Source organism: Rissa tridactyla, chromosome 23, assembly GCF_028500815.1.
Source record: "Rissa tridactyla isolate bRisTri1 chromosome 23, bRisTri1.patW.cur.20221130, whole genome shotgun sequence".
NCBI lineage: Eukaryota > Metazoa > Chordata > Aves > Charadriiformes > Laridae > Rissa > Rissa tridactyla.
Window position 1 is genome coordinate 3,759,790 of NC_071488.1, and position 18,650 is coordinate 3,778,439.

The 18,650-nt window shown below is 70.9% G+C and overlaps 4 protein-coding genes across 10 annotated transcripts; all 4 read right to left on the bottom strand.

Annotated features, from left to right (window-relative positions):
* Window positions 1-396: 396 nt before the first annotated feature.
* On the bottom strand, window positions 397-1,973 carry PMVK (phosphomevalonate kinase). Of its 2 annotated transcripts, XM_054182498.1 has the most exons (5): window positions 1,837-1,973; window positions 1,565-1,628; window positions 1,106-1,258; window positions 901-1,030; window positions 397-663 (listed from the first exon to the last, which is right to left on the bottom strand). In XM_054182498.1, the coding sequence occupies exons 1-5, from the start codon at window positions 1,923-1,925 to the stop codon at window positions 527-529; spliced, it is 573 nt and encodes a 190-aa protein (XP_054038473.1). In that variant the 5' UTR covers window positions 1,926-1,973; the 3' UTR covers window positions 397-526. The 2 variants fall into 2 exon arrangements, with proteins under 2 accessions (XP_054038473.1, XP_054038474.1); XM_054182499.1 differs by lacking the exon at window positions 1,565-1,628 and having other exon boundaries at window positions 1,837-1,928.
* A 310-nt stretch (window positions 1,974-2,283) lies between these two features.
* On the bottom strand, window positions 2,284-5,783 carry PBXIP1 (PBX homeobox interacting protein 1). Its single transcript, XM_054182486.1, has 11 exons — window positions 5,672-5,783; window positions 4,964-5,035; window positions 4,780-4,888; window positions 4,651-4,697; window positions 4,434-4,572; window positions 4,132-4,347; window positions 4,040-4,063; window positions 3,844-3,917; window positions 3,639-3,764; window positions 2,558-3,546; window positions 2,284-2,441 (listed from the first exon to the last, which is right to left on the bottom strand). Exons 2-11 carry the CDS (start codon window positions 5,021-5,023, stop codon window positions 2,399-2,401), a joined length of 1,827 nt encoding a protein of 608 aa, XP_054038461.1. The 5' UTR covers window positions 5,024-5,035; window positions 5,672-5,783; the 3' UTR covers window positions 2,284-2,398.
* Window positions 5,784-6,018: 235 nt separating this feature from the next.
* PYGO2 (pygopus family PHD finger 2) lies at window positions 6,019-8,043 on the bottom strand. Its single transcript, XM_054182496.1, has 3 exons — window positions 7,749-8,043; window positions 7,617-7,666; window positions 6,019-7,504 (listed from the first exon to the last, which is right to left on the bottom strand). Exons 1-3 carry the CDS (start codon window positions 8,017-8,019, stop codon window positions 6,416-6,418), a joined length of 1,410 nt encoding a protein of 469 aa, XP_054038471.1. The 5' UTR covers window positions 8,020-8,043; the 3' UTR covers window positions 6,019-6,415.
* A 311-nt stretch (window positions 8,044-8,354) lies between these two features.
* On the bottom strand, window positions 8,355-18,580 carry SHC1 (SHC adaptor protein 1). 6 transcript variants are annotated; one of them, XM_054182490.1, is made up of 14 exons: window positions 18,497-18,560; window positions 16,378-16,461; window positions 12,526-12,681; window positions 12,253-12,323; window positions 11,880-11,943; window positions 11,492-11,611; window positions 11,021-11,074; window positions 10,859-10,910; window positions 10,549-10,675; window positions 10,277-10,445; window positions 10,006-10,066; window positions 9,714-9,878; window positions 9,362-9,624; window positions 8,357-9,146 (listed from the first exon to the last, which is right to left on the bottom strand). In XM_054182490.1, the coding sequence occupies exons 2-14, from the start codon at window positions 16,387-16,389 to the stop codon at window positions 9,018-9,020; spliced, it is 1,443 nt and encodes a 480-aa protein (XP_054038465.1). In that variant the 5' UTR covers window positions 16,390-16,461; window positions 18,497-18,560; the 3' UTR covers window positions 8,357-9,017. The 6 variants fall into 6 exon arrangements, with proteins under 6 accessions (XP_054038463.1, XP_054038462.1, XP_054038465.1 ...); XM_054182489.1 differs by having other exon boundaries at window positions 9,714-9,881; window positions 18,497-18,559; XM_054182491.1 differs by lacking the exon at window positions 16,378-16,461 and having other exon boundaries at window positions 9,714-9,881; window positions 18,497-18,580.
* Between the last annotated feature and the right edge of the window lie 70 nt (window positions 18,581-18,650).

An 18,650-nucleotide genomic window follows, 5' to 3' on the forward strand; every position in this document is an offset into this window, starting at 1 on the left:
GCTGGACACGGGGCTCGCTGCCACAGCGAGGGGGTGTGGGGGATAGGACCCTAATCCCCCTCCCCAACCCTGCAACCCCCCCCCTCGCAGCCCCCCAGCCCCCCCCAGCTGTTGCGGGAGAGGAGCAGGTATTAGGGCAGGAGCCGTCTGCTCGGGAAGCAGATAATCCGCAGGGAATTGGCCGCTGGAAGCCTATTAAAATACACCATGAAGCACCCAGCTGGCGACCCTCCCGCCCTGGCAGCGGGAATTAAACTGCACCTCTGACCCCCCCCCCCCCAAAAAGCTGGGGAGCCCACGCGGGGGGCGGGGGAGCAGCCCACGTCCCCTGGCCCTGTGTCCCCCAGCCCCATGTGAAGGTCCCCCCTCCCAGGGAAACGACACACGGGCCCGGGGTGGCGGTGGCTCCCCGTGGTGGCGGAGCTTTATTTGCAGGGCGGGGAGGGCCGGCGGGAGGCAGAACAGGGGGCCGCCGTGGGGCCGGGTGGGGGCCGCGGTCCCCAAGCCCCGGCAGAGGGTCACCGAGCTACAGCCGGCCACGGAGCGACCGCAGCAGCGGCTCCAGCTGCTCGTCCAGGCACTGCTCGTCCCCGTCGTTGGTGATCACCCAGTCGAAGGCCACCCCCTGGTCCAGGCCACACTCTGACTCGGCATCATCCACCCCTGGGGAGGAGCAGAGCCCGGGTGAGGACCCCGAGGCCCCCCCACACCCCTCCGTCTGTCCATCCGTCCCCCCCCCCCCGCCGCAGCCCCGACCTCCTGGAGCTGGGGGACTTTAGCTACAACCTCCAGCCAGGGGACGGTGGCGGCATAGCGGAGCCTTGCCCGCGGGGCCACGGCGGTGCCAGCGCAGCCCCGGGTTTGGCGTCGTGCTCTGGGAGGTGGCGTTCCCTTGCTCACCGGCGGTGAAGACCCAGTTCCTCCTCTTCCTCGTCTCTTCGCTGGCCACCACCCGCACGGTCTGCACCGCGTCCCCGTGGACGTCCCGGAACCACTCCACATCCGAGAGGCGCCGCGCGTCGCTCACCACCTACATGGGAGCTCCGTCAGCGCCTGCCCCACGCGCCCCACACCCCCCCCCCGCCGAAAACCCCCACCCACTCACCCACACGGGCTGCGCCGCCCCCTCCACCGCCGTCCTGCAGAAGAAGCCGGGGTCGGCGCGGCGCTTCTCCTCGCCCCAGCGGATCATGTCCTGCCGGTACGTCTCCTTGTAGGTGCTGGCATCCAGGAGCCGCTGGAAGTCCAGGCCGTGTTCCTGTGGGGAGAGGGGCTCAGCAGGCTGGCACGGCACGGCACAGCACGATGGTGCAGCACGGCAGAGTTAAGCACAGCATGGCGCGGCGCAGCACAGCGCGGCATGGGATAGCGCAGCGTGGCATGGCATGGCATGGCGTGGCACGGCGCGGCGTGGCATAGTATGGTGTGGCACGGCACGGCACAGCGTGGCACGGCACAGCACGGTGCAACACGTCCTGGCACGGCTCGGCAGGGCGTGGCAGGGCGCGGCAGGGCGTGGCAGGGCGTGGCAGGGCGTGGCAGGGCGCGGCGCAGCCGGGGGTACCTTGGCGTACTGCTCCTTGAGGGGCCCGGAGAGGCGCAGGACGGCGCAGACATCGGGGCCCAGCCTGCGGGAGAGGGGTCAGAGGCACCGGCACCGGGCCCGGTAACGGCTCCACCCCGGGGCCGGCCACACCCCCCCAGTACCGCCTCCACCCGCCCCGGTCCCGGCCCCCAGTACCGGCATCGCTACCCGGATACCGGCCCCGGCATCGGCCCCGCCCCCCGCCTCCGACCACGCCCCCACCCCCGCTCCCGGCTCCGCCCTCCCGGTACCGGTTCCGCAGCTCCTCGGCCACGAAGTCTTTCCCCGACTTCCTCTTCCCGCTCACCAGCAGCACCGCGCGCGGCGCCGCCGCCGCCATGCGCCCCGGCCACGCCCTCCCTGGCCACGCCCTCCCGGCCACGCCCTACGCGCGCACACACACACACACACCCCCCCCGCGGGGAGCCGGGTGGTACGGCCCGGGGAGGGGGCGGGGCGCGGCGGCGCTGACTCCGCCCCTCCGGCGGGCGGGCGGCCGCCCGCCCGCCGGAGGGGCGGAGTCAGCGCCGCCGCGCCCCGCCCCCCTCCTCTGAACCCCCCCCTTCCCCCCCCCCACGCCCCCCCCCTTTTTTCCCCACACCATCACGCTCTGCCCAGCGGTGACTTTATTGCGGGTGGCGGCGCAGCATCACACAGTGCGTGTTGCCGGGGACCCGGCCTTAAGTGTGCGTGGGGGGGGGGGGGGGGGGGCACACCCCTGGTCCCCCAAAACCGGCTCGTGGACACACACCCGCCCCACCCCCCCACCCCTCCATGCCCGGGGGCGTTGGATCAAGGCTTGCAGCGGGGGCTCTACCCCCCCATGGGTGTCCGGCTCCGCTCCTTCCCAGCGCCGCTGCAAGAGATACGGGGGGGGGGGGGGGGTGGGATGCGGGCAGGGGGGAGGGCTGGGGTCAGTCCCCCGGCCCCCCCCCCCCCCCCCCCCGCAACACCGGGCGCCCCCCGGCTCACCCGCCGTAGTGCCGCAGCACGTATTCCTCGAAGCCGTCGGCCGCCTCCTCGTCGCCCCTCTCCCGCCGCGCCACCTCCTCCAGCAGCTCCTCCACGTCGTCCACGAAGTCGACGAAACGCAGGCGGTCGTGGGCGAAGACGCCGTCGGCCCCGAAAACCCCCTCCAGCCGCCCCGCCAGCCCCCCGAAATGCTCCCCCCAGCCCAGCCGCCCCATGAAACCCTCCAGCAACCGCAGGAACTGCGCCTTCTGCACTGGCTCCAGCGCGGCCCCCAGCACCTCCAGACCCTCTTTGCGGGCGCAGTCGGCCACCCCTGAGCAGCCCTGGGGTGCCCGGTACCGACTGAGCGATGGCAGCTCGCGGGGGCCGCGCCGGGGGGGACCGTGGGGTGACTTCCCCCAGGTTTTGCCCTGTTTGTGCTCCTGGGGGGGCCGGGGGTCCTTCCCGTGCCCGTGGGGTTTGCCCTGCTCCCTCCTCTCCCGCCCGTGGGGGTCCCCCCCGGTGCCGCGCCGCTTGTGCCGCTTGCTCTCCTTCTTCTCCGCCTTGAACGGCTTCTTCCACGGCCCGGGGAAGGGCTCGGCCCCCAGCGCCTCCAGCTCCCGGCCCAGGCGCTGCTCCAGGGCGCTCAGCTCCTCCGCCAGCCCCTCCAGCCCCCCGGGACCCCGCGCCCGCTCCAGGGCCCCCGCCAGCTCCCGCCGCACCGACGCCAGCCAGGCACCCTCCCGCCGCGCCGCGTCCTCACCACGGGCTGCGGCGCCCATACCGGGGGGCTGCTCTGCCGCCGGTGCCCCGGCCCCGTGGCCGCCCGGCGCCTCCGCAGCCCGCAGGCGCTGCAGCTCGGCCCGGGCGTCGCGCAGCGCGGTGGCCTCCCGCTCCAGCGCCGCGCGCAGCCGCGCGTTCTCGGCGGCCAGGCTCTGCTGCTGCGCCCCAGCCGCCGCCGCCTCCCCCTCGCTCTTCTGCAGCAGGGAACGCAGCTCGTCCTTGTGGGCCTGGGGAGGCAGCGGGGACGCCGTGAGCCGGGGCGGGAGAGTGGCGCTGGGACCCCCACCCGGCTTCCCTGGGCACGGCCGTGCTCGCCCACCTGCAGCTCCGCCTGCATGAGCCGGATCTCCTGGTTCTCCTTGGCCAGCTTGTCCAGGAGGAGGGTGACAGACTGCAAGCTCTGGGGGTCCCCAGCGTCCGATGGGGGGGGCTTCTGCTGCGAGTCCTGGGGAGGGGCAGGATGGGAGCCCTGAGGATGCTGCCAGCTCGGGGGGCTAAGCCCCGCGGCGGACCCCGCTCCTTACATTGCCGTCGGCAGGTAGCGGCAACTCCTGCTCCTCGGCAGACACGTCCCGGGTCACCACGCTCTCCACGGGGCCTGGGGAGGGACCGGACCGACGAGGGACCCCGATGTCACCACAGGGACATCAGACGGCAGCCAAATGGCCGGTCTGCCACGGGGCTGCACCCTGCCCGGGCAGGACAGTCCCCCGTACTCACCGTCAGCCGGGTCGTAGATGCCACCTGGGGAGAGGAAGGGACAATGAGGGGAATGCTGGGACCCCCGCTCTGCCCCTGGGACCCCCACTCACCGGAGATGACCAGTAGCCCCACGGCCACCAGCGCCAGGGCGCCCAGCAGGTACTTGCTCATGCTGAGCCCGTCCTCATCACCGGTGTCCGGCATCCCCCGGTGCAGGGCAGGCGCAGGAGGAGGGGGGCCGGGCCGGGGCTCGTGGCCCTGCCGTCGCCGCAGCCCCTCCACATCATCGTCGCTGCTGGTGCAGCTCCCCTCCTCCGCCGGTGGCCCTGGGGAGGGATGGGGGGACCTGCAGGGAGGGGACGCACCCCGGCACTGCCAGCGTGACCCCTCCCGGCCCCTGCTGGGGCCTGACCTGCTTTGGGGGCGTCAGGGCAGGGTCCTGGCTCAGCCTCGGCATCGGGCTCCTCCGGCTCCCCGCCATCCGTCGTGCCGGGCTCTGCCGAGCCGTCCGGGGTGGGCACTGTCCCCGTGTCCCCACAGTCCTCCAGGTCCTGCGGACACGGGTGCTGGGGGCTCAGGCGTCCCCTCGGGGCGGGCAGGACACCAACCCCCCCAGCGCCCTGGCTCACCCCCAGCCCGGCGTCCTCGGGGCACGGGGTCTGCCTGGTGACGGTGGCTGCAGAGACACAAAGAGCAGTGGTAAACCGGTGGCACGGGGGGGACACCGGGCCTGTCCCATCCCCACGGTGGCCACCTGCCTGGGACAGGGTCCTGGGCGCCTTCCTGCTCTTCCTCCTCCAGCTCCTCATCCTCGGCCCCGTGAGAGGCCGGATCCTGCTCCGGACCCACCGTGTCGATGGGCAGGCCCTGGGAGGGGGGGGCGCGGGTGGCACCTTTGTCCCCGGCCCCCCCCGCTGCCCCCCAGCTCCGGGGGTCCCTCACCTCGCCGCCCGCCAGCACCCAGCTGCCGTCCGAGTCCCGGGAGCCTGAGTCCTCCGCCATGGGGACAGCCACCTGCAAGGGGACGGACAGACAGGGGGACAGACGGGACGGAGCGATGGACGGAAGGACGGACGGACGGAGGGAGGGATGGGGGCACGGAGGGATGGGGGGACAGATGGACGGACAGAGAGACGGAGGGATGGAGGGATCGGGGCACGGAGGGACAGACGGACGGAGGGACGGACGGGCGGGGGGACGTGCCCGGCCCCCGGCACCGCCGGGGTGTCACCGGGAGAGCCGCGCTCCCCGCGCCGGCCGGTCCCCAGCCCCTGCCCGCGGCTGCTGTGGGGAGCGGCCCCGGCCGAAGCCCCCCGTGTGTCCCCCCCCCGACAGCAGCTGCCGCCGCGGGTATTTTTAGCCGGTGATGCCGCCCGGCAGGTGGATGGGGCCGCGGGGCCCGACGCGGGGGCACCGGGGCCATACCGGAGGTGGGTCCTCGGGCAGCACCCGGCCGCCCGCACCCCCCGGAGACCCGGGACCGTCCCGGGCCCCGCCGGTGACACCCCCCCATCCCTACGCACCGGGCCCCGCCCGCCGCCCCGCTGCGCAGCAACGGCCCGGGCCCCCCACGGCCCCGCTCCCGGTCCCGCCCCGCCGGGACAGCGGGCTCGGACGCGGGGGGACGACGAGGAGGGGGCCGGGCGGTACCTGGTGCCGCCGCCGCGGTCCCGCCGGTAACTTCAGTCCCTCCCGGTAACTTTCCGCCGGTGCCGGTCGCCGCCCTCGGGAAGGGGCGCGCACGTGACACCAGCAGCCAATGGGAGCGGGCGGCGGCAGCGAGGGACCAACGGGGTGGCGGGGGCGGGAGGGGGTACGCGGGGCCCCGCCGGTACCGGATTTCCCCCCCCCCAACCCGGGAGCGGAGCGAGAGACGGACAGGCGGGTTCCAGAGCTTTATAGCGACGGTACAAAAAGTTTCCATTAACGATCGGCTAAAACGGGGGCGGGGGGGGGGGCGACCGGGAGTGCCCCGAGCACCGGGGGGAGGGGGGGGAGAAGCCGGGGGCACCGGGACTGTCCCATGCACATGGGGGGGAGGGGGGGGGGGCACTGGGAACACTGCAGCCCCGCGGGGAGTCACGGATGGTAGCAGGGACCGGATCACACCCACACACCCCCCCCCCCGCAAGGGTACTGAAGGCACCGGGCAGAGCTGGGGGGCACCAGGGAGCCTCAGTCCCCAAGGACCGATACACCGGAGCCTCCCCCGCAGCAAAGGGATGGCAACGGCGCGGCCAGCACTGGCCCAGGAGCCAGCTGCGGCTGGCCCCCAGTGAGGAACCAGCGCCCAGTGTAGTCTCTCTGGCTGGCGGGGGGGTTAACGGCTACAAAAAAACGGGGGTTTGGTCCTAAACCGGCAGGGGAAGGTGTCCGCGGCGGCGGGAGGGCGGCTCAGCCGTCGTTGGCGGCCACCAGCTGTCCCATGCCCTCCCGGACGTAAACCGACTGGATCTCCTTGGTCTTGAGGCAGAAGTCGCAGGCCCAGACGGCGGAGGCCTCGGTGGTGAGCAGCCCGTAGGCGTTCTCCGTCATCCCGGTGCATTCCCGGTGGAACCACTTCTGGCAGGATGCCTCGCAGAGGATGGCGTCCTGGTCGTCGTTCACCTCGTTGCGGCAAGCTCCGCAGGGGTACACTAGCCCCGGGGGTGGCTGGTGGCCTGACCCGCCGGCCGCTTTGCCAGGGGGAGGCGGCGGGAGGCTGTTGGTCTCGGGGGTGCCGGCGGCGCGGGCAGCACTGCCAGGGGCAAAGGGGGGCTGGGCCCCATTGACGGCGGCGGCAGGGGAGCCTGAATGTGTCTCCTGGGCAAAGGTGCTGGGGGGTGGGTTCAGGGTCTTGCCCCCCTCCTCACCCCCTGGGGGGAAGCCGGGGTCGGCCCCCGGGAAGGGGCTGGCTGTGGGGGGCAGAGGGGGCACGTTCTGCCCAGGGCGCTGCAGGGGTGACTGTCCAAAGAGGTTGCCAGGTTGACCAAAACGCTGAGCCACAGCCGGCCCCCCGGGGGGGTTGAGGGCAGGCCCCGGACCCATGTCACCCCCCCGGGGTGGCTGCCCCATGGTGGGGGAGATCATGGGCCCGAAGCCCCCCACGGGCCCCTGCATGAGCTGCCCTGCGGGGGGGCTGAAGTTCTGTCCAAGGGGCTGCCCAAAGGGCTGCCCAGGGAAGCTCATGCCGCCAGGCTGGACGTAGCCGGGGTTCTGGGGGGGCATACCGAACGCTGGACCCATCTGCCCGGGGGCGAAGGGAGGGGGTGGCTGCCTCCGCAGGGGCTGGGGACCCCCGCCGTAGCCGGGGGGCACCTGTGGTGACATCCCCCCTTGAACGCGGAAGCCGCCGAAGGGGACGGGGCTGCCCAGGAAGGCGGCGGGGGCCGCCCCGGTTTTGGGGGGCCCGAAGTCATCCTCGAAGGGGTTGGAAGCCACCAGGTGATCCACCATGGGGGTGGGCGGCGGGGCGAATTCGGAGAGATGCGAGTAGGCCGGGCCCTGTGGGGAGGGGGGGAACGGCGACGGTCAGGGCTGCGGGCGGCGCCGGGACCGGGGCCGGGGCGGAGGCCCCGGCCCCGGTCCCGGCGTCGCCCGCAGCCCCCGGTCCTACCTGCGTGTTGGATTTACGACGCTTCTTCTCGGGGCTCTTCATCTGCAGCCCTGCGGGGACAACCGGGACCGCGTCAACCGAAGCCTGGCCCCGTTCACCCCCACACACACCGGCCCGGCCGCCATCACTCACCTGCCTTCCCCTGCTTCCGGCCGGGCCCGCCGGCGGCGGCGCCTCCCGCGGGGTGCGGAGGTCCCGGAGGGGGCGGCGGGGCCGGGACGCCTCCTCCTCCACCTCCTCCGCCTCCTCCCTCCAGCTTCTCCGCGTGTGGGGCCGCCATGGCCTCAGAGCCGGCCCGCCGCCATAGCCCCTCCGCCGCGCCGCCGACCGGAACCGGAAGTAGCGGCGGCGCGGAGCCAATCACCGCGCGCGGGGCGGGACGCCGGGGAGCGGGACGAACCATGTGCAACGTTCGGGCAGGGGGTCTGCGGGGGGGGGGTGGTGGTGCTGGACGGACCATTTGCAGCGCCCGCGGTGGGGGGCGGAAGGAGTGGGACGGACCATTTGCAAGGCCGGGGGGGGGGTGGTGGTGGAAGGAACCATGTGCCGATAGAGGGGACACCGACACCGCCCCGGGGCGGGAGGGGCCGTTCCCGGGTGCTCGCGCCCCCAACCGAACGGTGTGAGAATAGAGAAAAATAGAGAAATACCAACTTTAATACTAACCGCCGGTTCCTTTGGTATCGCAGGGCCCCGGGGGGCAGGGGGGGGGGAGCCGGGGCTGCGCTTTGGCTCGGGGTGGAGGGGGGGAAATACACCGTGCATGCGGGGGGGACCCTCCCGCCGCCCCCCCGCCCCGGGGCTACCGGAGCCGGCCGGGCCCCGCCGAACCCCGGTGGGGGGGGGTAGGGAGGGGGTGCAGAGGAGCAGCACGTCCCGGGAGAGGGCACGGCCGGGGATGGGGGTGCGGGGGGCTTTCAGGGGGGGGGTCTGCCCCGGCCCCCCCGGCATTGCATAGGAGCGCGGGACCCGCGGGGTAAGGCACAGAGTAACACGTCAAGTGATCGGTACAGCGGGCGCTCAGGGGAGCGCGGCCCCCTGCGGCCCCCCACGGGGGCCAGTGGGCAGGGGCCAAGGCCGGGGTGTCCGTCTGTCCATTCCCCCCCCACCACCACCACCACGCTCGGGGGCGGGGGGGCTCAGCTCTGGCAGCCCCTGCCCACACCAGGCTTTGGTAGAGCTGCTGTGCAAAGGCTGGAGCCAGGGGGGTGACAGGGGGACTTTGGCAAGAGCAGCCCCCCCCTGCCCCGCAGGCAGCCCCCCCTCAGCTGCCACCAGCTCCTTGGGGCAGAAGGGGACGGACCCCAGCCAAGTCCACGCTCAGTCCCGGGCAGAGCAGCCGGCTGAGAGTCCGAGGGCTCCCTGGGGCAGGGAGCGGGGCCGGGGGGGCCCCTGGGGCGCTCACAGTCTCCTCTCCACCGGCTGCTGCAGGCACATCTCGCTGCCGGCCGAGATGATGGGCAGGTGATTGTCCATGTGGTAGCTGATGAGGTGGCTGACGCTCTCGAAGCGGTGGTCTTTCGTCCGCACCTGGAGGGGGGGGGACACGAAAGGGACACTCAGGAGGCTGACAATGCCACCAACCTCCACGAGCTGGGCACCGACCTGGGGGGAGCTCCCCGTGCTCCCGCCCGTGCCCTCTCTGCCCCTGAACCAGCCCAGAGGAGCAGCGGGGAAGCCCCGTGCCCTGGTGGCTCTTGTGACCCCCCCACCAAACCCCCGTCCCCGGTGCTACGCGGACTCACCACTCCCTCGGGGTCGACGAGCAGCAGATGCTTGGGCTGCCCGCCCTGCAAGCCGGTCAGCACGTACTGGCCCGGGGTGGTGGTGCTCTCCCGCACCAAGAAGTCTCCGTTCACCTTCAGCAGCTTCTCGGCCTCCTTGCGGTTCATCTTCCCGTGGTACCAGGGCTCCCGTCGCAGCTGCTCCTCCATGGAGGCCACCACCTGGGCGGGGGGCAGCCCCACGGGCACAGATGGGGGGACACGCAGGGCATCTTCGAAGGGTTCTGCAGGGAGACAGGAGCGAGGGGGTCCGTGACCAACCTCACAGCCACCCCCCCAGCGCAGGCACGGCCCCGGCCACCGTCCCACTCACTCATGTCGAAGAGGTCTCTCTGGGTGCTGCCGTTGGCTGTCGCAGGGGCGGCAGCAGCCGAGGCTTGGCGTGTCTTATCCATGTTCTGCACGTTGACGTATGATGGGTCATCGAACAGGTCCGTGCGGCCGGAGGCGCCTGCCGGAGCCGGGTATTTCTCTCTCCCTGCTGCCAAGAGGACTGCGGTCAGCTGGGTTCCAGCCTGCCTTGGCCCCAACACCAGTGCTGGCCGTCGGAGCACTTGGGGACCCCAAGGAAAGCAGAGCAGGACTGGTCACATCCGTCACGTTACCTTGGGCAGGAGCGTGCTGCTTCCGAGGGTCGTAGTCCCCGCCAGACGTCTGGCCGACGGGCTGCAGGGAGATGTGGGTGATGAGCCCCCCGCTGTGCTCCCCATCCTTTCCCACTCCCCACACCCCGGGCTGCTGGAGGTGCTGGGGAGACACGTGCCACCGCTCTCGTGATGGAAGAACCCTGAACAAAGAGCCCGCGGCCTGGTCGGGGTCCCTGCACCTCCCTTGTATTGTGGAGCCTCCCCGTGAGGACGTGCCCAGGAGCCTTACCAGTGTGGCCCCCAAGTGATTGGGGGTCTGAGCAGCCCCATCCCGCAGCCGCATGTCCACAACCCCCCCGATGGGAGGCTCCTTGCCGGGGAAGTCGTTGTAGTACTGGTGATCCGGGGCCGGTTCCTCCTCTTCCTCATCCCAGGCAGAGCCATCAAAGCCTGCCATCCTGGAGGGGGACACGGCACAGGTGAGCAACCGCCAGCAGCCAGGGCTGCGTCCCCACTCCAAAACCAATCTGGGACACCTTCCCACCTTCCTCCTTCCCTTACCTGTCGTGGGGTGTCACCAGCTTGGGGGGGTTCTTCAGGTACTGCTTGAACCGCAGCTCGAAGGCCTGCCCGATGGTGCTGATCACGTCCTGCGCCAAGCCCTCGGGGCACTCCAGGATATGGCAGGCTGGGGAGGGAATGGCGGGATAGCAACGGGGAACCAACGTTAAGCTCCCCACCCCTCCAGCCTGCCCTGTGCACCCCAGAGCTTCCCTTCGGGGGGCTCCAGTCCCTCCCCACCCTGCTGAGCTGCGCCTAAACACCCATGAAACGGGGCTCTGGCACTTAGGACCCTCGGCCGCATCCTCACCTCTCTGATTGACGGGGTCTTTGGCAACGTAAGCGACGTACTCGGCTGTGTCCTGCGGGCGAGACACTGGCGATGAGAGGAGGCTGCTGGGGAGGGGGCAGGAGGGGCACCGATGGCGAGCACGGGGCAAGGCAGACGTGGACAGGGACACCGCGTACTCACCGGGTCTCCTCCGGAAGCGAAGGAGATGGACTGCATGTGGTGGTTGGCAATGATCTGCAAGGCAGAGAGTTTGTCGGGCGCAGCCAGGAGCTCCTCGGCACCTCCTGCTTGCCACATTCCTCCCGGGGCTGGCCCATGATGGGGGCTTACAAGACCCTGGAGCCCTGGTTATGAGTCACAGGCCACCGGGCAAAGGGCTGGGACACCAGCGGGGCCACTGAGAGTGGGGTCAAAACCAGGAGACCTGGGTCTCGCACTCCCCAGGACGGATCCTGCAAAGCATGCGGGATGTTGCTCCGACTCCTTCAGCCCCGGGGACCACGGGCAGGTGGGCACTCAGCAGGTCACGTAACCCACCCAGACATCCCCGAGGAAGGCTGGGGACATCCCTTGCCCCAGCAGGACCCAAAGGTGGGGTGACACGAGGATTCCTGCTCATCTGAAGCCATCCCCCCGGCTCCCCGCTCTCACCTGCTTGCAGTCAGAAGCCATGAGGTTGAGGCTGCTGGTGGAGATGGTCAGGGTGATGGGCATGCCGGCGAACTTCAGGTTGCTCTTGCCCAGGATGGAGTTCAGGGAGCGGCCGCAGGGCTAGGGGCAACAGCAGCATGGGGAAGGTGGTCCTTGGGCCAGACACAGCCCCGCTGTGGGGGGACGGGGCACGTCCTGCTGCCCTCCACAGTGGAGACGAGCCCCTCGTCCTCCCCAGCGCTCCCGCCGAGCTCCGCTGGCCCGAGCTGCGGTGCGGACATCAGCGTCCCAGGCTGCCCAGCCCGGGCATGGCCAGCTGGGCTGGAGTCCGGCCCTCGGCCCCGTGCCCAGCACGCTCCCCCCCGGCAGCTCCCCAGCCCGGCCTCACCTTCCTCCTCCGCACGGCTCCCTTGGCACCGGGCACGGCCTCGCACACCAGCCCAATGGCCTCCCTGCGGGGAGCACAGCGCCACGTCAGTCCCACCCCGTTCCCCCGTCACCCCCCAACAACGGCACCGAGGACGCGGGGACCAGCGCAGAAGGGACAGGGTGACAAACAGGAAGCCCTCGGGCAGCGCCAGCTGGAGGATCTTCAAGCGGGGCAAGCGCGCTGGCATTAACGTTTGAAGGGGCTGCAGGCAGCCTGACACCACCCCCCCCCCCCCACCACCACCAAAAGCCCCATGTGCCACCAGGGGCTTGTGTGGGGCTCGGACCCCCACCCCAAAAAGCAGCAGCCCCCGGGGAGGGGCAGAGCTCACCTGGTGACCTGGGTCCTGGTGTTGAAATCCAAAGCCCTCATGGACTGGAGGACCTCCACGCAGCCCATGTACTGGGGAGAGAGCAGGGTCAGCCCGGCTGGCCCCAGGGTTTGCTCCCCACCCCGCTGAGGAGGGGGCCGGGGCCCTGAGCCCCCCAGCTCCGCAGCAGCGACCTCTCCAGGAATCCCAGTGCCCACCTGCCACCCCCAAGGAGCATGCCAGGAAGTCCCCAAATCCCCACCGTGACCCCACCCCCAAGTCCCCAGCACTCACCCGGACGTGGTAGGAGACCCCGGGGCCCATGACCTTGTCATCGGGGTGCAGCCAGCCACGGGTGGGCTTATTGACGAAGCTGCCGTGGCGGGTCCATTCGTCACCCCCCAGCTGGCCACCTTCCACCCGCGTCTTCTTCCCTCCCTTGTTCATATCCTGGGAACAGACAGTGACAGGTCCTGCTGAATCGGAGCCGGCAGCTCCCCCCGGCGCTGATGCCACCGTCCCGGCAGGGCCGGGGTCCCCTGGGCTGCCGCCAGCCGAGGAGCCCCGCAGGCTGAGCAGGTTGGCGGGGTTCGAGAGCTTCAGGTTGGCCATTTTGGGGAAGAAGGAGCAGAGGGTGGTGGGGCTGTCCTCCGACTCGGGGGAGAGCTCCCCGAGAGGCGCCGCGGGGCTGAGGGAGGAGGAGGACAGGGAGCCAGGCAGAGACTGGGTGCCTGCGAGGGACTCCACCGGGGAGGCCGGGACCCCCAGGCCCCCCACCACCTCCTCCAGGGAGGAGACGGACTCGTTCCGCAGGTGGCTGTATTTGCTCTTCTGCAGGAGATCCATGCCGGAGAGAGGCGAGAAGGGCCGGGGCCGGCCCGGCCCGCACAGCTCCGGGGTGGAGGCAGCCGGCCGGGTCTCACGGGGGCCCCATGGAGAATCCGAGCGCCTGCAGCCGCCGGGAAACCCCCCCCAAGCACAAGCCTCGGCCGAGTTCCGTGCCAGGCCCGTGCCCGCCCGGCATGGCTGGCAGGGAGAGCCGGCCCCGGGACGCCAGGCAGCAGGTCCGGGGGCTGCCCGGCTCCGTGCCGTCGCAGCCGATCGATCCCGATCGGCGTCAGCAAGGATGTGCAGATCCGGGCAGACAGAGAGCGACCCCCTGCTCCCGCCGCGGTGGGGAGGAAACGGGGCTGCGGCTACGCCCCGGGGAGCTGCCGGTGCGGGGACGGGGGCTCAGCGCGCTCGACCCCCAGCCTGGAGGTCCTCAAGCCCCACGGCCCGGTCCGGCACGGCTGCCCTCCGCTCCAGCCCCTGCGCTGCCCCGCTGCCGCTAGGAGGAAATCAAAAGCATGAATATTTAAAGCCCGGAGACAAGGCAGCCACAGAGCGCATCCAAGCCCAGCCCAGCCCTGCTCCAAGCACCGTCCAGGAGCGAACAAGGTCCTTCTGTGGCCGCCAGCGCTACGCAGCCCACGTGCCGGCGGTGGGCAGCCGCCGTTGGCTCCCCGGGCTCTGCCGGGGGGAGCGGCGCCCAAAGCTGGGGGGGCCGCGATGCTGAGATGCCGCCAGCACTCGCAGCTGCCTGGGATGCAGAGACATCCAGTCCTTTGAGAGAGCGGCTCTGGGTGCGGATCTCGCCCGAAGGAACAGGAGGATGCCCGGGAGCGGGATACAGGTGGGTTGTCCGCGGGGCGAAGGAGGGCTCAGCGCAGGCTCCCGGCTGCAGCGAGGAGCCGGCAGGAGAAGCGGCTGCTGCTAATTGCTGCTGCTTCCCGCATCCCGGATGGCGCTGAGCGGCGGCTCCTCCCGGGAGAAGGAGCAGAAGGGGCTGCCGCTACCGGGAAGGGCCGTGCTGACTCACGGGCGGCGGGGCAGGCTCTGCCCGCGGCGGGGGCTGCGTGCGGGCTGGGGCGCAGCGCAGGAGGGGCTCCCAGCGAGGGGTGGGGACCCAGCGCGGATCTGGAGCAGAAAAAATCAAGGTCACAGGCGGAGCTAGCGGGAGCATGCGGCGAGAGCACGCCGGGGGGCGAACCTCGGCCTCAGGGAGCCTGGCAGAGCCCCCGCAGGCAGGTCGGGGGTGTCAGGGGCAAGTCTCCCCCACTCTCCCGTCCTCGACACACTGGCACGCCAGCGGGACCGCAGGCCAGACCCACCGCAACGCACCGCCCGCACCCACGCCACTCTCCATGGCCTCATCCGCACCAGCCTCCACGGGAGGCAAAAGCTCTCCCCCCCGCCATCCACTTCCCGTGGGTTGAAGTAGGGGTTTTGGGCAGCCCCACGGCACCCAACCCCTCTGACCCACCATGGGCCAGGGCCTTCCTGGCCACCAGGCCCTCCGCAAAACCAGCCACCGTGCCAAAACTGGGTAAATCCAGCCCAAGGGAAATGCTCTCCCTGCTTGGACCCGCCGCAGGGCACTGCTCAGCACGGGCGGCTGCCTGCCCTGCTTCCCAACTGCTGGCATGCTGCCACAGGGACAGGGAAATGGAAGCCAGGACGGAGCTGGAAATAGCCTCTTGCACGGCGCGAGGGGCTGTGGCTCACAACAGCGGGTCCGTCACCCGCCTCCTCCCAGCACCGGCGCATCGCCTCGGCCGCACACACCGCCTCCGCGAGCATCAGCCCCCACCTCAGCCGACGACGGCAGCGGCGGCGGCGATCCCACAGGCGCAGAGAGCCCACACCAGCCGTCCCGTGACGCTCTCGTCCCCGCCGGGGGCCCCCGGCCGCTCGGCGCTGTGACCTTCCCGTGGCCGGCAGTGCCACTGCTCTAAAGAAAAGCAGGAAGCCCGGGGCCAGGGAGCCAGGAAGCCGCCAGCCCGGCGAGGGGCCAGCCGCAGCCCCCAGCTGCCGGGGGGAGCCCAGCTGGGCGGCGTCGAAGGGGCGCGGGGCAGTGGGGTTTGCCCATGAGGGCCCGGCCGGCTGGCGGACATGGGGCTGCGGGTCCCCTGGCATGGAAGCACGGGCTCCATGAGCCCCGACGCTTCCCCAGGCCCCTGCCGGGGTAAGAGCAGGAGGGAACTGAGCAGGGGCAGGGGGGTCTCCTCGGCCCCTTCCCACCACCCCAGGTCCTGGCTGTCACCCAGACAGGCGACAGGGCTCGGAGCAGCCGTCCCCGACACGCACTGAGGGGCTGGCGCGCCCCAGGAGCCGCAGCGTCCTGCTCACACAGACCTCTGCTTTTATAAGATGGAATAATTTCTGATTTTATCAGAATCCTCTGAGGCCAGCCAGCCCACATCACCTCACCAGCCTGCACCAGCTGGGGACAAGACATATCGTCACTCCCAGTTCTCAGAGACCAGAGGTGCCACCATTGCAGCCCCCCCAACCCCAGAGCCCCCCCCCAGAGTATCCGAGACTCCTTCCCAGGGGGCTTGGAGTGCAGAAGGCAAACTGAGACACTTGCAGAGCCGCAGAACAGCCCTGCCTGAACAGGCAGCCCTTGAGCCCGATCCAGCAGGCAGACAGGGCAGCAGCGAGCTCCTGCCCCTGCAGCGGAGGACGAGCGGAGCAGCCAGAACAACCGCCCCCGAGGAGCTCCTCCCGGCCCAGCCGCTCCCCGCACCCCAGCAGCAAGGAGAGGTGCCGGATCCGCCGGATCCTCCCTGCGTGCAGGAGAGGCAGAGGGACGCGGGCTTCTTTTGGGCGCCTGGGGCTGGGACTTCACACACAGCCCGGGGCGAGGAAGAGGAGCGGAGAGGGGACGCTTGGGGCCCTGCTACCAGGCCAGCGCCTGACATCCTCCCAGGAAACACAAACTGGGAGCTGAGTCAGAGACCTGGAACACGCCAGTGGTTTGGCAAGAAACCGAGCAGGCAGCCGGACGCTGCCGCACGTACACACGCCTGGTCCGGGGCAGGAGACCCCCTCGGTCCCACAGCAGCTGCAGTGGAGCCGCCCCCAAGCCTCCAGGGCAGGGGGGAAGCAAAGAAAAACACTCAAATCTAACCAACAGCTGTTTTTTCCCCCAAACGTCTTGACAGCATCTACACATTCCTGTGTGCAACCTCTCTGCTGCTCAGAAGAGGGGCCTGGAGATGCCAGTGGAGACCTGGGGAGGAGGCCGGGGCCCTGCCAGCGGGGAGAGCGGGGAGGCAGGATCCACCACCGAAGCCACTTAGCCCTCCACCGAATCCTTACCACATACTCCATCGCCGGCGGAGGGCAGGGCAGGCCCCGGGCAGGGAACAGAAACGCACAGCCCCTCTCGTCTGGCACTCCGACCTGCGGTTCGGGGACAAACAGGGAGTTAGCCAGCCCTGCCCCGGCCCACCGAGGCGGTGGCCCTGGCACCAAGAGGCAGACCCTGCTCTTCTTCGCTGACTGCAGGCAGACGGGGCCGTAGCAGCAGCACAACGTACTGCCGACGCGTTAGGCGCAAGAGCCAGGGAAGCCTCCTGCTTCCCATCCGAGGGAGGATGGAGCTGGGATGCGCTGGGGCAGGAACGTGAGACTGAACCTGGCTCTGCTCAGGCCTCACCAAACGGCGTTGGGGGCTGAGGGTCACTCTGTGACCTGAGACAAGCGTCAGAGCCGATCCCTGCCTGGCCCCAAAACCAGTGCTGAGAGGCCACACGCAAGGCTGGGGGGAGAGCAGAGGCAGCCCAGGGGGGCAGAGCTGCCCCCTCCTGCCACCCCCTCAGCTGGCACCTCGCCGCAAAAGGACGTGCAGAGCCCCCGCGTCTGCGGTCCCCTCCTTCCCAGGAGGGCAGTGAAGAAGGGAGTCATGGAAAGAGGCTACGAGAGGGAAGCCAGGAGGGGCAGGAAGCTCTGCGAGGGGAAAACAAGGCAAGCGAAGCAAAAGCAGCTCCGGAGACACTGCCCTTCCCGCTCCCACCCCCACACCGATGCGGTCAAGGCCAGGCGAGCAGCGCAGGGCAGCAAACATGATTTACTTCCTTGCAGCAATCGTGCCCTTATCTGGGGCCTGCAAAGGCAGCGCCGGAGCCCAGGCGGGCACTAACACAATTAGTTCGGGAGGCAGCGAGATAAGAAGGGCTCGGTTTGGCAAGCGCAGCGGCGCAGACTGGCCCCAGGCAGGGCCCAGCAGCACCACGCCAGGTCACTCACTGCCGAGCAAAGGTGGCCACAAGGCCCTTTGGATGCTGGGGCCGAGGTTGGCGACAGGGAAGGAGGATTGGGACCCCGACCCGGGGTGCTCAGCCTCACTGAAGCCTCCTTGGGGCCCGGTTGTGTCCCCCCTGAGGGGATGCTGCCCCACACAGCTCCAGGGGGCACAGGCAGCCCAGCCACTGTACTCCCACACCAAAGGGCTATGGGTGGATCCTCAGACCCTGCTCGGCTGGGGAGAGACAGTGTCTTTGACCCCCCGGAACAGGACGAGGCCAGGGCGGCCCTGGCAAGCGCCGCAAGAGCTGCCCTTTGGCCACAGGCCTCTGCAGCGGGCAGGGCCCTGGTCACACTTCCTCACACCCCACGTCTGGGGTCTCCCAGCAAGGGGGTGACCCCGTGGGAGAGATTCAAGCGGAGAATTGATAGCCTGCGATGGATGGACACACCACACTGCTGGGAGGGGCGAGGCAAAGGCTGGCGAGGGGGAATATCTAGCCCTGGGCACAACAGCCAGGTCTGCTCCGGCCACTCGCCCCCTGCCACCCTCAGAAGCCTGAAAGCGCAGGCAGGGCTGGATACTGGAGTGCAGGAGGGCCCAGGCACTGCAGAGGCCAAGGACACCTCCAAACCCAGCCGGTGCCCTGTGCCCGCTGCGGGCGACGCCAGTCTGGGGGTTTCCCTAGGCCTGACAGCGCCCCTCGAGCCGGTCTCCCTCCCGCGGCCCCGAGCACGGGGAGGCAGCAGCAATGCAAACCGGAGCCCAGTGAGTGGCCCCGGGCACGCACAGTGAGGCGGGGGAACCAGGGCACCGATGTCACCCCAAGACCTGGAGACAACCGAGGGGCTGGCAGAGCCCGGCCCCGGCCGGGCCGCCCCGGGGAGGGGGCCAGGCCCGTGCCCCCCGCCGGGCAGCAGGGAAGGGCGGCCAGGCCCCGCAGCACCGAGGGAAGCAGTACCGGGCCTCGGGGACGGCTGCGGCAGGACCCCCAGTCGCCTCAACGGAAGACAGCGGCGGCGGGCGGGGAGGACTCAGCACCGGCGCCGAGGGGCCGGGCCTGGCCCGCCCCGGCAGCCCAGGACCCCGCGGGGCGCCGGCCGCTCCCACGGGGCTACACTAGGCCGCTGCACGACCCCGCCGCGGCCCCCGGGCGCGGCCCCCCCGCCCCGGGCCGGCCCGCGCGCTCACCGGGGCACCATGGGTCTCGCGCCGTTCGTCCTCCGGTCCCGGCGGCCGCACCGCCCGCCCTCCCCCCGCCGCGCCGCCACTCACTTCCGGCCCACGCCCTCCAGCGCGGCCTCACCGCGCCCCCGTCACGTGACGCGCGGGCCAATAGCGAGCC

Excerpts from the sequence above, each read along its gene's own strand:
- PMVK (XM_054182498.1), bottom strand. The coding sequence starts at position 1,925 with ATGGCGGCGGCGGCGCCGCGCGCGGTGCTGCTGGTGAGCGGGAAGAGG. Across the intron at positions 1,259-1,564 it reads TCAAGGAGCAGTACGCCAAG|GAACACGGCCTGGACTTCCA; the intron begins GTACCCCCGGCT and ends CTCTCCCCACAG. Across the intron at positions 664-900 it reads GAACTGGGTCTTCACCGCCG|GGGTGGATGATGCCGAGTCA; the intron begins GTGAGCAAGGGA and ends GCTCCTCCCCAG.
- PBXIP1 (XM_054182486.1), bottom strand. The coding sequence starts at position 5,023 with ATGGCGGAGGACTCAGGCTCCCGGGACTCGGACGGCAGCTGGGTGCTG. Across the intron at positions 3,918-4,039 it reads CATCTACGACCCGGCTGACG|GCCCCGTGGAGAGCGTGGTG; the intron begins GTGAGTACGGGG and ends GTCCCTCCCCAG. Across the intron at positions 2,442-2,557 it reads GTGCTGCGGCACTACGGCGG|CGGCGCTGGGAAGGAGCGGA; the intron begins GTGAGCCGGGGG and ends TATCTCTTGCAG.
- PYGO2 (XM_054182496.1), bottom strand. The coding sequence starts at position 8,019 with ATGGTTCGTCCCGCTCCCCGGCGTCCCGCCCCGCGCGCGGTGATTGGC. Across the intron at positions 7,667-7,748 it reads CCGGAAGCAGGGGAAGGCAG|GGCTGCAGATGAAGAGCCCC; the intron begins GTGAGTGATGGC and ends TTGTCCCCGCAG. Across the intron at positions 7,505-7,616 it reads GTCGTAAATCCAACACGCAG|GGCCCGGCCTACTCGCATCT; the intron begins GTAGGACCGGGG and ends CCCTCCCCACAG.
- SHC1 (XM_054182487.1), bottom strand. The coding sequence starts at position 13,077 with ATGGATCTCCTGCAGAAGAGCAAATACAGCCACCTGCGGAACGAGTCC. Across the intron at positions 10,446-10,548 it reads CTGGTGACACCCCACGACAG|GATGGCAGGCTTTGATGGCT; the intron begins GTAAGGGAAGGA and ends GTCCCCCTCCAG. Across the intron at positions 9,147-9,361 it reads TCGTCGACCCCGAGGGAGTG|GTGCGGACGAAAGACCACCG; the intron begins GTGAGTCCGCGT and ends CCCCCCCTCCAG.